Below are 16,808 nucleotides of genomic sequence, written 5' to 3' on the forward strand. Positions count from 1 at the left end.
CTGGATCTCACCATGGAGGCCTAGGAGGACAGTTCCGGTGCGGTGCCCGCAGAACCCTGAAGAAAGGTCCTTGGAGTGGGGCGGAGAAGTGGGCATACTATGGGGACAGATCAGACAGCTAATAATCCTTCCCAGGATCGGAGCTCCCACGGTAGGGAGGGTGTGAGCTCCCCAACAGCTGTGCGGGACACGGCACAGAGAACACCCCTTTGCTGGGCATACAGCAGGAGTCAGGCACTAGCCCATGCTACAGCCCTTGGTGTTGCCAAAGGCAGTGCAAAGGGGCTGTACAGCTCCCCAAAACAAGGATTCCTCTGGCTCTGTCTGCTTCACTCCCCCTGGCCTAGGGGATGTGTTGGGGGCTGCCTGGAGGAGGGGGTTGTGACAGAATGTACCCCTGAGTTCACACCCTACAGGTGATCGTAATCATCTTTGTACAAAGTATGCCTTGTGAAATATCTGAAAACTCATAATTTGCTCGCCTATATTGTCTTGGTAAAATGTGTAGCAACATTATATGTGAAGTTATAAGATTCCACTGTATTGTGTTAACACGTGTTCCAACTGAGGCTGGCAAATAGGGTTTGCCTCCAGACCGGAGGCTACAGCAGCAAAGCCTAGTAAAGGACACCCCAGATCACAGAGCAGAGGTGACACAGCCAGTGGTGGATTAGCCACTGGGCCAACGGGGCCTGTGCCCAGGATCCCTGGCCAACTGGGAGCCCCCAGAAAAATGGGCACCTCTGTGCCCTGACCTGCTCCGTCCACCCGGCCTTCCTGTCGGGGTATGGGTTCAGGGTAGAGGCTTGTCCTACTCTGCCCTCCTGGTGCTCCTGCTGGGGAGTGGGTCAGGGCACAGGGGCTTGCCCCACTCTGCCTGGGGGCTCCTGCCAGGGAGAGGGGTTGGGGCACAGGAGCTTGCCCCACTCCACCAGGTGTTCCTGCTGGGGAACAGGGGCGGGGCGTGGGTGCTTGCCCAGCTCCGCCCATGGCAGGAGCACCAGGTGGGTGGAGCTGGGCAAGCCCCCATGCCCCAACCCTGCTCCCCGGCACGAGCACTGGGCAGGCAGAGCAGGGAAAGCCCCCTCGCTCCAGCCCCATTTCCCCTGCAGGAGCGTGGGAGGGGACAGATGACTGCAGATGAAAAGTGTGGGAAGGGGCCCCCCACTTGCTCTGGCCCAGGGCCCCACAAAATCATAATCCACCTCTGGACAGAGCTACTCATTAGTCTGGATTGTCCCCTTGTATGTCACAGGGGTGTTGCTTTAAATTATTGCAGGGGCTGAACTGGTGTATAGCCACCTTTGTCCGCCACCTCAGGGCCTGTGCCAAGCACAGCTTCGCCAAGCCCAAAGAGCCTAAGCTATAAGATAGAAGTGCTTACAACTCTTCTAATTGCACAAGCTGGGGCCAACTTCCTGTGCCCAATTATTCCTTATACCTGGAAATGCTCATTTTGTATAGTTCTAATTTAAGACCAAAGTTAAATAAGAAACAGAAAGCTTGTTAGGATTATCCCAGCGTCTGGAATTCCACAGTATTCCATAGTATTGCTGTGTGGATATTTGAAGTGTGATCCTCAAGTGGATAATAGGGTCCCGTATTTTAAAAGAGACAATATCCCAGATTCAGTTCTTCTGGGGTTAGGAGACTCTGTGAATCTGGAGAGGGTTAAAGGTGACATGGTCATGCAGTTAAATGTAAATCAGTGCAGCATTTGGACTGCCCATGTAATCTAGCAGACTGAAATAGCTTCTCAATCTTCTGCCAGGAAAAAAATACTGCAACATCGTCTGTCATCATGTCTATGGGCAATGAATGAAATGATCAATGAAGCAGCCTTTTTTGGGGAAATGGATGATGAAACAGGCAAAACATGAGCTGATAAATTCCATAGCACTGCGGAGCGACAGAGCAGCTCTCATTGTGCCTCCTAACAGAGCTCAGCTCTTCGGGGAGCATTCGGATACGCCCCAGCTCTGCTAAAGACTGACTCATACTTCGTCATTTATTTACATTTCACCACTTTCTTTTCCTGCATTCCCAAGGGATTTGATTGTATGCACTCATTATATGCAATGGTTCATCAAATAGATTCTGGTGAGATTCTCAAGAGCCCCTGAATGAGTTAGGAGCACAAGTTCCACTGCAAGTCAGTGGGTCTTGCACACCCAGCACCCTGAGGTGCTTTCGAAAATCCAACTCTGTGTGAATAAGTTTTCACCTGTCACCTCCCCTACAGTGTACATCTGGTCCCTGAGCAGAGGAATGCAGCTGTTAGAATCAGGGACCCAGTGAAAGTACTCAGGATTATAAAGCCAAAAGAGGCTATTTCTGTGAACATTCCTGCCAATCAACGTGTTTGCTGGCATAGCTGCGAAAGGGGAGCACAGAGGAAGGGCAAACACAGCTGAAGCTCGTTTGTTTAAAAATTCAGTCCAGTGTTTGCAGACATTGTTTTGTGGAATTCCCCCAGCTCAGCAAAGCATATGAGTTTGGATGGGGCTACTAGGTTCCACAGTCTGGCAAAGTATTTTAATATTAGCATTGTTATTAATTAGGGGCATTAAAGTAACACCCAAGAGCCCTACTCCTGGACCAGGACCCCGTTGCACTAGGTGCTGCACAAACACATTAATGGACTTTCCTCAGCTTCACAATGAAGCTTCAGCCGTTTTGTCTAAAGCCATATGCAATTCTGAATATTGAGTTTAAAATGTCAGTAAACAACAAGAGAGAGGTTTTTAACACTGTATGGGCTATTTTCTAGTTTAATAAGTCGCAAACAGGAAACACTAACTCAGAATTTGGGATTCAGGAGAAACTGTGTCCATGGGCTCCAATATACAAGGTGTGTCCTCCACATTACTTCAAGGAATTTAAGACTCCAGGAGTCTCCCACTTAGAGTGACCAGATGTCACGATTTTAATAGGGACAGTCCCAATTTTTGGAGCTTTTTCTTACATAGGCACTTATTACTCCCCACCCCCGTCCCGATTTTTCACACTTGCAGTCTGGTCACCCTACTCCCACTTAACAAAATTCCCTCAGGCAGTGGAAAGTGAACGAAGGGCAATTCAAACAGGGATTCACTGGTTATACCATCAGTACAGGAAATGCTGTAAATAACGCACACAATTAGTGTGCATTAAAAGATAGAGGGTCTGTCACAAATCTGTCCTTTGCAGAGTACCCCCTTTAGGAGCTGAGTGGTAGCCCTCATCTACATTCATGGGGGTAATGTTGTACCCCACAAACATACATTTTGTGATAAATCATGAACTAGTGACCCTCCACCTATGCTGTTTTAGGACGTTATCACCTAGGCACGTGTACACAATTCAGAAAAAAGCAAGTTAACATGAGAGTTTTTTTTCCTGTATCAAAAAAGGGGGTACAAAGGTACCCCAAATGTGTTGCACTGTTATTCTCTATTTTTAGTAGTTCTATGTACACATTTGCTTCTAGTGAGAGCATCTTATATTTTAACGGCAGCGACAATGGTTGCTGTATACAGACATCCTAATATAGAAGGTACACAGGGAGGTTAGTCCCTTCAAATCCAGGCTTGTCAGGTATCTTCCACACAGAGCAGACTGATGCTGGCTCCCTTTTCATAATACTCTTCAGGGGATTTTCTGCCTAGGTATTGTGCTCTGAACAATCCAGACTCAGGAGACTCTTGAGTTGCACGATTCAAGATTACAAACACATCAGCTCAGTATTCTGCTTCTGACCTTATCAAAATGATTTGCAATTCTGAAAGCAAGTTACTGTATGATGACAATGTATTATATGATAGTGACTTTGTGCCAGATCACGTTGAGAGTTGCTCAAAAAAAAAAAGGAAGACCTTGTTTCCATTGATTGAAGACAAATTTGATGAACAGACAATGAGGAGCTTGTGGGTCAGCCCTGGTATAAGACTGAAAGAAATATAGATGGGGATAATTTCTTCAGCTAGCTGAATACTGGTGGAGCTCTACTCAACAAAAATGTGACCTGAGTTAGAACAATCTGATGGAACAAGCCAGACTATAACCAATAAGATGCATCCACATGACAGCACAGAATAACGGTCGTTAGGATTTGGGTTTGCTGAGCCACTCAGCCTGGTTTCCAAGGTTCCAAAGAAGGGCAAGTTGATAATAATGCTGTCGACAATGCATCATGACTAGGTTGTAGAAGGAGACCAAAAAAAGAAATAGTTCTCCCACATAATTCTCTGCTACACTGACACTAAAAGTGGTGCTGCTAACATGGACCATCTTGCAAGAATGCACTCCTGCAGGCACAAGATAAATAAGTGGTCAATGGTTCTTTTCTTCAAAATGCTTGATGTTGTTGGCATTGCAAATTTCATTGTTTGGATCAGTGACCATCTTATTTGGCACCACACTTGACTAAGACAAAGACGACGCCTTGTTTCTTATTAGTTTAGGAGACCAACTTGTAGATGCACTTATAAAAAGAGAAGAATCTTCTATACCTATCATCTCACCATGCCCATCAAAGCAGCACTCGTCCCCTGGCTACCATTGAAAACCAGCCACCACTGGAGCATTTGGCAAACTGGCTGCCATACTTGCCCAAGGACTGCTGACCAGAAGAAGTGCAAACGATGTGGAGAACACAATGACTTTGCATGCACTGACCACTCCACATCAATGCTGGTGTGTGAAAACTGCATATAGGCTTATGCTGAATGGGACTCCTGCTAGTTCTTTCAATTTGCTCGTGAAATAAAGTGTTTTCACCTAAAACACTGAAGGATCGTTCTTGGTTTCTGAATGCCTTTGGGGTACAAATTTCCCCATGACACCATTGATGTAACTTTTATCTCAACACTGGATGAAGGTTTAATAACGATGGAAAGGAAGAGAAAGAAAACCTGAAGGCAGCTTCCATCAGGATACTAGCTTCTCTTAATCCCAAGGGCCTTGGTACCATCACAGTCCACCCCAGAGTCCACTGGGTCCCCAATGCAAGTCAGTCCCTTTCCCCCCCTCTTATCCCAGGGGATTCTTGTCCTACTTTGACAAGGCACCACACTTTGACAAGGCACACACTGCTGGCTGCCAGCCTTCTGTCTGGTTGCTGGGGCGCTCAACAGCCAGTTGCCCCCATCCCAGTGTGGTTCCATCCTTTTAACTCCTCCTCCAGCTCTGGCTTGGTTGCAGGTGTGGAGGGCTGGGACTTTCCAGCCTGAAGCAGCTCCTTAACTCCCTCCCATGCTGGTGCAGGGTTTGATACCCCTTCACAGGGATCAGTGCAGGCACGAGGTACAGCTCAGACGAAGTCAGTAGCTGCTCCTTCTTATACAAACCACGCATAGAAGGCAAGGATGGGCAGCGGATGGGACCTTCTCACAATTTGGCAGGTTAGTTTCTAAACTCCTCCAACTAGAGTGAGATGGAGTGTTTCCCTATGGGGTCAGGGTAGGTAGACTGAGGGGACTTGGGGTGAATAAGGGTAGTGAAGGTCATTGACTGGCAGCTGGACAGAGGGTAGGTGGGGAAAGGAGTTGTTATAGACCTGGCATGGAAATAGATTTCTCATTGCATGAAACTTGGCAAGATTTCAAAATGTTCCCCCCTTTTGCATGGGGATGAAACAGAGCCTGAACCCAGAGTGGCCAATAGCCCCTGTTCTGGGCGCTTCCCTGAAATGTGGCAAACCCTGGTTCAAATCCCTGCTCTTCCTGATTGGAAGCAGGGACTTGAATCAGGGTCGCCCATATACTAGCCAAGTAGCCTGACCACCGGGCTATTCAAGGGTGGGCTTCTTGACCTCTCCTACTGGAGCTATTATACAACATGGTATTGATATTTCATATTCATTGGGCAGAGAGAGAGAGAGAGAGAGACACACTGACTACAGGCTGATGGTCAGGCTGCTCACCTGGAATGTGAGAAACATGGAGAATTGACTCTCCGTCTACCACATGAGCACCCTAATCAGCCTATGGAGCCAATCACTGTCTTGCTTTCTCTGGCCCAATGACAATTTAATTATGCCTCCAGCAGGGGAGATTGGAGAGACCTGCCCCAAAACGGCCAACAGCCTGGTGGCCAGCTCACTCACCTGGCATGAGGGAGAATGGCAGAGTAGGGACTTACCCAGTATCTCTTACATCCCAGATGAATGCCACTGGGTTACTGGCTGTTCTGGGGGCTCTTTCACACAGACCAGAAATTCCATCCTGTACCTGAGAAACTTCATGAGCAAAGTTTTATAAACCTGGTACATTCCTGCTAAAAGTTTTAGTTTCAAGAAATAGGCATCTCTGACTAAAAAACATTCTGACAAAAAAATTCCTGGCCAGTTCTGGTTGTTACATCCAACATTATACTGGGGCTTTGACAAATTGCTTGATAGCTCTCCGTCTGTCTTGTCTTTTAAACTGTGGGGTTTTGGGGGCAGAGATTGTTCTGTTCTGTCCAGAGCTCAGCACAATGGAGCCACCACCTTGGCTAGGCCTATAGGGCTACTGCAATATAAAGAAATCAGCATGGATTTTACAGGGAAGCTGCTCAGGTGCCATGGTGATGGGCCACAGGATAAGCCCTGCCCTAGATACTTTTAGCCTACATGTTTCTGTGCTTCATGTTATGTCAAAAGCTTGTCTCTTTCATCAACATAAATTGATCCAATAAAAGATCAACTGTAACAATGTGGCATCCACCTCTCACGAGCGCCCCTTCTGGTCAGTGCATTTGCAATCTTTAAATAGTCCCAGCCCTGGCAATTGGGTCAGGTCATATCTCCAGGGCTTCCTCCCTGGAAGCAATGTTTTTTGCCTCTCTGGAACCTTCGGATCCCAACTGGGCCATTGAATAGTTCAGATCCCCTTCTGGGAGTTGTATCATTGTCTAATCGTGGGCTACTTCCCCAGTGGCCTATGAGGAGACCCAGGCCTGCCCTCTACTCTGGGTCCCAGCCCAGGGACCCTAAGTATAGCAGCCACGCACCATTGTGTACCTATAAATAAATTAAAAAAACCCACAAACCACAACCTACTTTCAGTTCCCTGGGCCACTTCCCCTCAGCCCCAGTCCTCACCAATGCTTCACCCTTACCACAGGGCAAGGGTACGTTCAGGCCTAGCAGCCAGCCAGGAGCTTGGGCTCAGTCCCAAGGTCCCTGCCAGCACTGAGCTGTCCATGGTGCTGCAGTTCCTTTTGGCCAGCCAGGAGCACCACCTGCCTTCCTCTGGCTCCAGCAAGGAACTGAGTACGGTCTGCACTGCAGCTTCTTTTTATATTGCCCTCCTGGGTCCTGATTGGCTGCCCTCTGCAGCCACTCTAGGCTGCTTGGAGGACTCCTCTACTGCTCCTTTCCTGGAACTGGTGTGGCAAGACCCTGAGGCTTTCAGCAGGGAGCCTCTGGGCCTACTGCACCCCATCACACTCACCCTTAATATTATCTATTTACTTTCAGTTTGACCTTCCTGGACCATCTTAAATAATTCCTCTCTCACTGGTATTTACACCTTACAAGTATGAATACAAACTATATAGAGTTAGCTTTTATCTTTTATTTTAATCAGTCTCTCTAGACCCTTAGTCATTTATTTACTGCCTGAATTATTCCTGCTTCCTGGCATATTTAGTATCATGATACCTAGCACCAAATATAGTAGAGAAATCTTACACCCATAGCTTGCCTTTATGTTAGTACAGTATGATGAGCTCCAAACACCACTCAATTATGCTACACCACATGCATTCCAAGTTCAAATATATGTTGCCCACTTCTATCTCAGGCCAAGATTTAAAAACCCCAGAAATCTAAAGTTAGCCAGACTTTCTAAAGTTCTGAGCAGTGTCCACTGATGTCAATAGTGGGTGCTAGATGCTCAGCATGCCTGAAAATCAGGTTCCTTAGTTAGATGTCTGAACATCGATTTAGGAGCCCGACCTTTGAAATTCTTGGCCAGGCTGTGTTTCATCTGAAAAGCAGAGGATGAACTCTCGTTTTAAGTGTAAAGTAGAGTCTGGTTTGAACTAGGCATCACTGCCACTAATTACCCCATAATAGGCATTTCTGTGGCTCCAAAGAGCTCGGTATCTGAGCGCATCATAACATTCATGGATTTAGGCTCTCAACATTCCTGTGACATGAGGGAACGATACCCCCATTTTACAGGTGGGGAAATGAGGCACACATTAATGAAGGGCTGATTGTCAGATGTGCTGAGCATCCCCAACTCAAGTCAATGGGATTTGCAGCTCCACAGAACATCAGGCCCCAATCACTGATCCAATGGCGCACAGAGTCCATGGCAAGACCTCGACTGAACCCAGACCTCCTGAGCCCCATCCCACAAGCCCACCTTTGGCCAATTGGTAGTTGTCTAATGAACATGTTAACTGAGACCAAATCTATTCCTGACCCCTGGCTCACACCTTGAGACACCTCTCGCCACTCTATACTCAGCCATTCGTTGGTGTTACTCACATCTCTAGCACCCCCTTTTGACACCAACTATATAATGATGTGGTCACGTTAGTGGAGAAGTGTGTCAGATACAGCAATATGCTCCTCTGAGGAGTACATGTGTTTTCAGATCCCAGCGCTCCTGAAGGGCAGACAAACAGTACCTTGAAGGGTCTGAAGAGCAGGTAGAGCTCCCGCGGTTTGATGTCCAGGGGAAGACCGCTCACAAAGAGAGTCCGGACCTAGAAATCAACAAAGACAAACATGCAATTGAGATACGCATCCAAAATCTACTGCAGGCTTTGAAATAATCCAGACAATCCATACGAAGAACCTAATTAAAGATCGCTTCAGGTGTAAACACAGATGCCTCCTATAGCCTGGTGGGAAAGGAGAGAAATGCACTATTAAAGATTCTTTTGACCTTTTTCTGAAGAGTTTTAACACTCACACAGTTTGCAGGAGCTCTTTGAAATTTGGCAGGGGACTGTTCCTTGGGTCATGGAGGTGCCTTTTGCTGGCCCCGGGAAATTCTGTCCAGATGTGGCTGTTACAAGTGGTTGACTATGGCCATTGCCTGTCTGAGGTTCACACGGTCTAGCTTGTTTTTGGCAGCACATGAAAATCACTCAGCATTATGAAGATTCCTGGCTGGCGACTCCATAGTTAAGGCTGAGTTTTAAATTGGGCTTGAAATGGGTCATGAATTCCTGGTTTCCCCTAAAAGTAGGTGGCCAATTGGTGTTAAATGCCACACCGGATTAGATTTTTATGGTCCTTTCATTTTCTATACAGTTTGTTTGGTTCTTCTATATAGATTTCAATGGGAAATCTTTGAGCAGCACAGATATTGCTTTAAACACATTGTTTCTCCACACAGCACTTTGCAGAGAAGTGGGTCCTGAGTAGATCTTGCGCAACAGCTATTTAAAAAACAGAATTTGGATTGATGGTCACTTTTAACTATGATTCATGCTAGAACTGAAAATGTATGTACTGTGCACCTAACCCTGATTGAGCACAGCTGGGCACACAGAAATTTGATTGACTGACTGGGGCCAGGCGCATACAAAACCTTCTCCATCAGGAGCTACACTTTTCTTTCAGACTTTATCCTACAATGGAGAAGTTTTCACCTGCAGCTGCTGATGGATAAAATCTTTTCCGCCAGCAGCGGCACTTCTCTCCCACTCCCCTAGAGGTGTAGCCCCCCCCCCCGTCCAACCCCTCTCCAATTCAAGCATTAAAAAAAAACCTAGGAAGTTAATAGACAAAAAATCTGCACCCTTAACTCTGCCCATAGAGATACCAGCTTTTGATCAGACCTCTTCACTGCCATTCTGTAACACCCCTTTGCCAGGCTACCATCTCCCAGCAGAATCAGCTACTACACCAACCCACCCACAACCCTGTAACGTAATCTGGGAATGGGGTGTGCATGACGAATGGACAACGGGAGGCAGAATCATGGCGACAGGACGTCTGTGGTGGAGGGTATTTGTGGTAATGGTAAGATATGTGCTTGTACTATTATGTTTATGTTCTGTATTACAGAGAGAGTCTGTACTGTTGGATTTCCTCGCTTTTGTGTATTTCAGGCAGGTTTGCTGGGTGTGTGATCTCTCCAACTGGTTCACGATGGCATTTCCTGTGTATTCAGTCCATGCATTGCCCCGTTCAGTGTTCCACACACAGCAGGCAACGGTCAGGCAGGACACAAACCCGGATCCTCCTCTTCCAAGGCAGCTGCTTTCCCCCATCACAGCGCTCACTGGCCATGGGGAAGTGCACTGTGCTGGGGACAATGGCCGTATTCCCAAAGGAATTCGGGCACCTCAGAATGCAGACAGCTGCCGAGTGGGACTTTCAATGGCACCTAAGCAGATTAAGGCACCTAACTCATGTGCTTTTGGAAACCCTACTGCTGCTGCTGTTGATCCTGTTCCCTGCACAACCCTCAGTGCTGGGCAAGGCCTCCTGGGCTACCCAACCTGGGACGAGAAACCCACTCGCTCATATGGCAGATCCAAGTCTCAGCCTGTTAACCACACTGCACTCGGCAAGAGTGGGAAGTGCTCTTGCAGGGAACATGGAAGGGTGCTTGCCAAGCCCTAAGGCTACACATGGGGTGTCTTCAAAGGGCTTGGTTCTCTTCTTCTGCTCCAGCAGCTTTCCCCTAAGGTGCTCAGCCACTATGGGGGTGAGGTCGGTATAAGAATCGCTATGGAATGGAATAAAATAAAATAGGGGTACACCCTGGCTGGGATCTGGATCCAACTGGCCAGCTAAGAATGCCCCAGTATCGGGAATTCTCAGTGGATGCAATGCTGGCATAGCTGGCTCCTGTACCAACTTCCCCTGCCAGCACCAGCATATGAGTGGCATGCTCCTGTGTTGCACCAATCTGTAACCCAGTACAGTTCCTTGGGGGCCACAGCTGGCTGTCACAAGTGAAAACAGCCTTTAGGCTGCTATCACTTATGCCCGGACCCAGGATCCTGCACCAAGCAACTCTTGGCATAGAAGAGAGTCTGAGCTATAGAATAATTCCTGAATGTGAACTGGAGCACACGGACAACACCAAGATGCCCCTTCTGAAACGCTGTCATTCAAAAGTAGGGCCCTACCAAATTCATGGTCCATTTTGGTCAATTTCACAGTCATAGGATTTTAAAAATTGTTGATTTCATGATTTCCGCTATTTAAATCTGAAATGTCATGGTGTTGTCATTGTAGGGGTCCTGACCCAAAAAGCAGTTGTGTGGGGTGGGGAGGTTGCAAGGTTATTGTGGGGGGGTGGGTTGCGGTACGGCTACCCTTACTTCTGTGCTGCTGCTGGCAGCGGCGCTGCCTTCAGAGCTGGGCAGCGGGAGAGTGGCAGCGGCTGGCCAGGATCCCAGCTCTGAAGGCAGAGCCTCCGCTAGCAGCAGTGCAGAAATAAGGATGGTATTGTATGGTATTACCAACTTTACTTCTGAGCTGCTGCCTGCAGACCTAGGCCCTCAGTCAGTAGCTGCCACTGTCCGGCTGCCCAGCTCTGAAGGCAGCCTCACAGAAGTACGGGTGGCATGGTACGGTATCGCCAGTCTTACCTCTGTGCTGCTGCTGGCAGGGCACCACCTTCAGAGCTGGGCATCTGGCCAAGAGTCACCACTCTCTGGCCGCCCAGCTGTGAAGCCAGTGCAGAAGTAATGGTGGCAATACCGCAACCCCCCTGCAACTCCCTTTTGGGTCACGACCCCCAATTTGAGAAACACTGGTTTCCCCTGTGAAATCTGTATAGTATAGGGTAAAAGCACACAAAAGATCAGATTTCATGGGGGGAGACCAGATTTCACTGTCTGTGATGCGCTTTTCATGGCCGTGAATTTGGTAGGGTCCTATTCATAAGCTAGCTGCACCGTAGCTACTGTGAGTCATTCATTGAAAACTCCGTACTGCTAAAAAATCATCTTCTGAAGAGGTGCTACTCTACAGAGTGCAGACTTCCATTTCAGGATAGCTTCTTCCCACGCTGTCTGCAAAACAAGATGTGCCGGAGAATCTACAAGAACCACCACTGTTCTGAAAACAATGTCCACTGGCTCTTTGAAGCTTAGCCCCTGAACAAGTTAATTTTAGTTCACATCCACAGTGTCCACACAAGGGAGACACAGAGCAGCACTTTGGTGCACACTGCTATTCACATCTCCATAGTCCAAACTGCGGGACAGTGTAGACATGCCCTGAGAAAGGCAAACCAAAACCACTTCGTGCTCCAAGAATGTGGAAGGGATCACAGTCAGTTTCAATGTTTTGAATGCGAATGGTTTAAAAACCTCACTTCTCTGATAGAGCAGCACCCTTTAAATTGCACGTCCTGATTTACTACAATTTCCTTTTAAAAATATTCCCAGGGTTTTTCTGCACCACTGTTTATGCTTAAAGAGGCCTGAGAGAAGGGACACAGCCTTAGCCAGGGTGCCCCCTCGTAAAGATGAGGGCAGCTCGAATGAATCTTGCTTCCAGAATACACTATTAATTAGGAAATTAGAACCTACCCAATGAACACATCGGAAGTCTTCAGCTCCCATCAACACAGCAAGTCAGACCGTTAGTAGATCATATTACTCTAAAATAATGCCCTGACAGTGATCTGCCTAAGTCACCACTTCTGTGGACAGGACCACACCATGTTATAACCTCATTACCATCCTGGAGAGATTAGGTGCACGTGATCTCCCTGGCAGTGAAATTGGGTAAATAAGCCCTGAAAGCCCACTTTTTGTTCTCACAATGGGATGTGATAGTCGCCAAATCCTCTCCTTAGCCTGACTGACAATCAGGCTATGTCTACACTTAAACCACTGCAGCTGCACATTGTAAGCACTTCAGTATAGACACTACCTATGCTGATGGGAGGTAATGCACCTCCCTGAAAGGTGGCACCTAGGTGGATGGAAGAATTCCTCCATCGACCTAGCACTGTCTACTCTGGGAGTTGGGTTGGCATCACTACATTTCTCAGGGATGTAATTACTATGCAGGTGTAAGTTCCCAGTGTAGTCCAGCCCTTGGCAAATGTGGTACGGTCCTTGTCCTTAATTCAAGGTACATCCTGACATTTAATCATGGAAAGATGCATTTTCAGCTATACGTTTCTTTCTTCTCTAGGTGGGGAATCTCATCATAATCTGCTTCCTTACTGAGGAGTAACTTGCATCTTCCTTGAAGTCATATCTCAAATGTCTGTGTGAAACACTCCTCTCTGAGGCTAGTTTGAAAGACATGAATGCTTGTTCAGAACACCAACTCTTCCCCAACCCTGAATTCACTCACTCCCCCTGCAGCACTCCAAAGAGATTTGCTATCAGTGCCTTTCCTTCAGGCCAGGAACACACTCAAATACACGCTCAGAGGATGGAAAAGCCAATAGGGACAGTCAGAAGAGGGGGAATTGCACTTGAGATGCCCACCTTTTAAAGGGGAACCTTTGGTCTTTACATTCTCCTGGTCAAACAGGACAGGGCTATACTGCAACAGACTTCCCTGCCAGTCAGGGAACAGGTAGGCCACTGGCTTGGGGACAGATTGGGGCTTCTATTCTTAGGTCTCCCAGGTCAGCTCTATTGTAGTCAATGGGCCAGATCCCCAGCTGATGTAAATCAGTTGCAGCTCCACCAGGATAAATGAGGCAGATCCACAGCTGGTGTAAAACAGGTCATCTGCACTGGAGTCAGTGGGCCAGATTCACCGCTGGTGTAAATTGACATAGCTCCACTGGAGTCAATAGGTCAAATCCACAAATGATGTCAATCAGCCAGAGTTCCACTGACACCTGGGCTGATTTACTCCAGCGGAGGGTCTGGTCCATGAGTCACAGTCCATATACTGATCTGCAGGCTATTACAATGTTGCTCCCAAGAGATCTTTCAGCCCTTACTCCTCCTTGACCATAGGCCACAGCCCACAAGTCTGCCTATAGAAACACATCTGCATTACCACTCAGCCGCTGGCATGTCGCGGCGGAAGCTGGAACAGGAATGTGACAAACTCACCTAGCTGTTTGCCAGCACTTAAAATAGCCCCATGTTTACATTTCCACAGGGAGGCTGGTAGCCTTACCGAGAATATCTTGGAGAGAGATGGTGAGACTGGGTGGGGAGACTGACTCAGAGGCCTTGCCGCTGGGACTGGGAAAGAGTGTCAGAGGGTGAGCGGCCTTGAAATGCACACGCACCCCACCAGTCTGTTGTCAGTTTCACCAGCTCCCCTGGACAGAGGCTCCTTCATGCAGCAACTCTGCAGGGGTCACAGAGAAAGGATCCCCAGACATGCCCTGGAACAGGGAAGTTTCCAGTTTCCAGGGACACATGGCTGCTGTGCACAAGAGGAGGATCGGAGTTCATCTCAGCTGTGTGACCCATGGCAGCTTGCCAAAGAGTTTTATCCAGCCTAAAAAGTACCGCAAAAGTTTTTAGATCCCTGTGTTATTGCTCGATGAAGGGAAGGGTCAGCACTGAGGCAAGCTGACCTCAACACAAGGAAACTGTTGCTCTCTCTGCAAGCGTATTGTGTGGAAACAGGATTCAGGCTTCTCCATTCATGTGCAAGCCAAATATCAGCAAACTCAGCCCCCAGGAAAAATCTTACTCCACCCCACATCTGAATCTGAGGTGGACTATCTATAAATTGTGGAGGGAACAGGGAATGATGAAGGAACATACAAGTTATCTAACAAAGATGTGGCTTTTTAATCAATTTCCAGCCAGGGGAATAGGTGAGCATGTTCTGTTCTCTGCTACTTCTAGATATGAAAGGTCACAGTGATGCCCGCTCCTCATCGGCTTCTCCAGCAATTTAGCTCCACACCACTGTGAAATTGATTGGCCTCTCCCATGCTTGTCCACCCAGTAAACACCAAATCTCAGTTAGTATTACCTTGACGATTGAAACTTGGGGGTAAGGAACTGATACCATCCCAGCCTGTCAAGCCTAGGTGTCTGTCTGACTGGGTACAAACGTCAGTGTGCCCTGACAGACAACAGGAAAGCTAGACAGGTAAAGAGGCTAGGGAGGGATCTCTTTCTCTGAGCACCTTGCCATATTTAATGTGTTTATCCCAGAGATAGGCAAACTACGGCCAGCGGGTCACATCTGGCCCCTGGGACCGTCCTGCCCGGCCCTTGAGCTCCCGACCGGGAAGGCCAGCCCCTGGCCCCTCCCTTGCCCTGCAGACTCAGCTCACCGTGCTGCCGGTGCTCTGAGCAGTGGGGCTGCGAGCTCCTGTCAGGCAGTGCATGGGCATGGCTGGCTCCGGCTGGGCCGCGTGGCTGCCAGTCCTGATGCTCTGAGCGGCACGGTAAGTGGGTGGGGAGCGGGAGGGTTGGACAAGGGGCAGGAGGTTCCGGGGGCCAGTCAGGGGACAGGGGATGGAGAACAGGGGGGGGATTGGATAGGCATGGGAGTCCCGGGGGGCCTGTCAGGGGGCAGAGGTGTGGATATGGGGCGGGGAAGTCAGGGGACAAGAGGGGGAGTTGGATAGAGGGTGGGGTCCCAGGGGGGCAGTTAGGAATGGAGGGTCCTGGGAGGGGTCGGTCAGGGGACAAAGAGTAGGGGGAGTTGGATGGGTCGGGAGTTCTGAGGGGGGCAGTAAGTGGGAGGGGCAGATAGGGGGCGAGGGCCAGGCTGTTTGGGGAGGCACAGCCTTCCATCCCTGGTTTATCCTCACACACCCGGCAGGCAGGGCTGACCTGTTATCTCCATGGCATAGATGGGATCTGAGGCACAGAGGGAGGAAGGCCCAGATCCACAAAGGCTCCCAACTCTCACTGATTTCAGTGGAAGTCAGGAGCCTACAGACCTTAGTGGAAGCGGGCCAAGGTGACACAGGGAGTCAGCAGGGGGCTGCACTGGCGTGAAGGCTATCTAGGGTGGAGGAGAGGAATGTCTGCTTTTAGCAAAACGCTCAGCCAGCCCAGCCCCCATCCCAGCTCGTGTGCTCAGATGCCCATAAAACTGCCAAGTCAGGACAATTTCTCCTCTTTACATTTGCTTCTTCCCATGCAGATAACCGATATCTATCAAAATCTCTGGCTAGTTCTGGAGTGTGAGCAGACCTGGTTTGTGTGACAAATAACCCCTGGCTGACCTACAGGCAGACAGCTATTAAACGATGAAGGGTATCCTGGTCTGGCTATACAACACTGGCCTGGTGCCTACAGCTCTTGTGTTAACGGTGGGGATAATGCTTGGGGTAGCTCATTTAATATCTGGCAGTGAGACATAACAGTGCACAATCCAGGTCTATTAGCCCATCGAGGAAAGACCTGAGAGCCCAGAGCAAGTCCAATAGCTGTGGTGAAACCTGGAAGAGACAAGCCTGGCACAGGACAGAGAAGCATGGCTGCTGCCCTCTGTGCCAACATGACAGACACAGGGAATCTTTCTGTCTGTGCTTTATGGCATTCTCCATTTTTTAGTCCATTAATGGGCTTTTATCAGTCATAAAACTGCCTTTAATCAGGAAGCTTCATAAAAGCGCACACAGAAGATGCCACAGCAAGACCAGGCTGATGCAAACGGAGGTCTTTTCTTCTTTTCAATATATATATATATATATATATTATAGCTTTTGTACACAAGGGGGATGATTCTCAAAACCAGGTGCCTACATTTCTGTTTAGGTACCTAAATCATATGGCCTCACTTTTCAAAGCACTGAGCTCCCAATTGCTCGACTCGGGGTAAAATGCAGGTTTCTAGCCCACAAATTGTTTTTGTGGCTCTTGTCTGAACAGTCTCCAAGTTTTCACTGTCTGCATCAGAGGGTAGACCCCAAAACTGGACCCAGACTCCAGTAATGGTCTAACCAACCACTGTATGCTAT

The 16,808-nt window shown here is 48.4% G+C and overlaps 1 protein-coding gene across 7 annotated transcripts in view; it reads right to left on the minus strand.

The window, feature by feature from the left end:
- The window catches only part of RBPMS (RNA binding protein, mRNA processing factor), a 141,262-nt gene that overhangs the window by 96,894 nt on the left and 27,560 nt on the right, over nt 1-16,808 (minus strand). For 5 of the 7 annotated variants that reach the window (XM_043513055.1, XM_043513057.1, XM_043513052.1 and 2 more), the window contains exon 2: nt 8,605-8,682. In XM_043513055.1, the coding sequence (XP_043368990.1) occupies nt 8,605-8,682 (78 nt within the window). Of the gene's footprint in view, nt 1-8,604; nt 8,683-9,449; nt 9,559-16,808 lie in introns of those variants that run through there. The other 2 variants (XM_043513054.1, XM_043513053.1) reach the window with 1 other exon arrangement.

Source organism: Dermochelys coriacea, chromosome 4, assembly GCF_009764565.3.
Source record: "Dermochelys coriacea isolate rDerCor1 chromosome 4, rDerCor1.pri.v4, whole genome shotgun sequence".
Classification (NCBI taxonomy): domain Eukaryota; kingdom Metazoa; phylum Chordata; order Testudines; family Dermochelyidae; genus Dermochelys; species Dermochelys coriacea.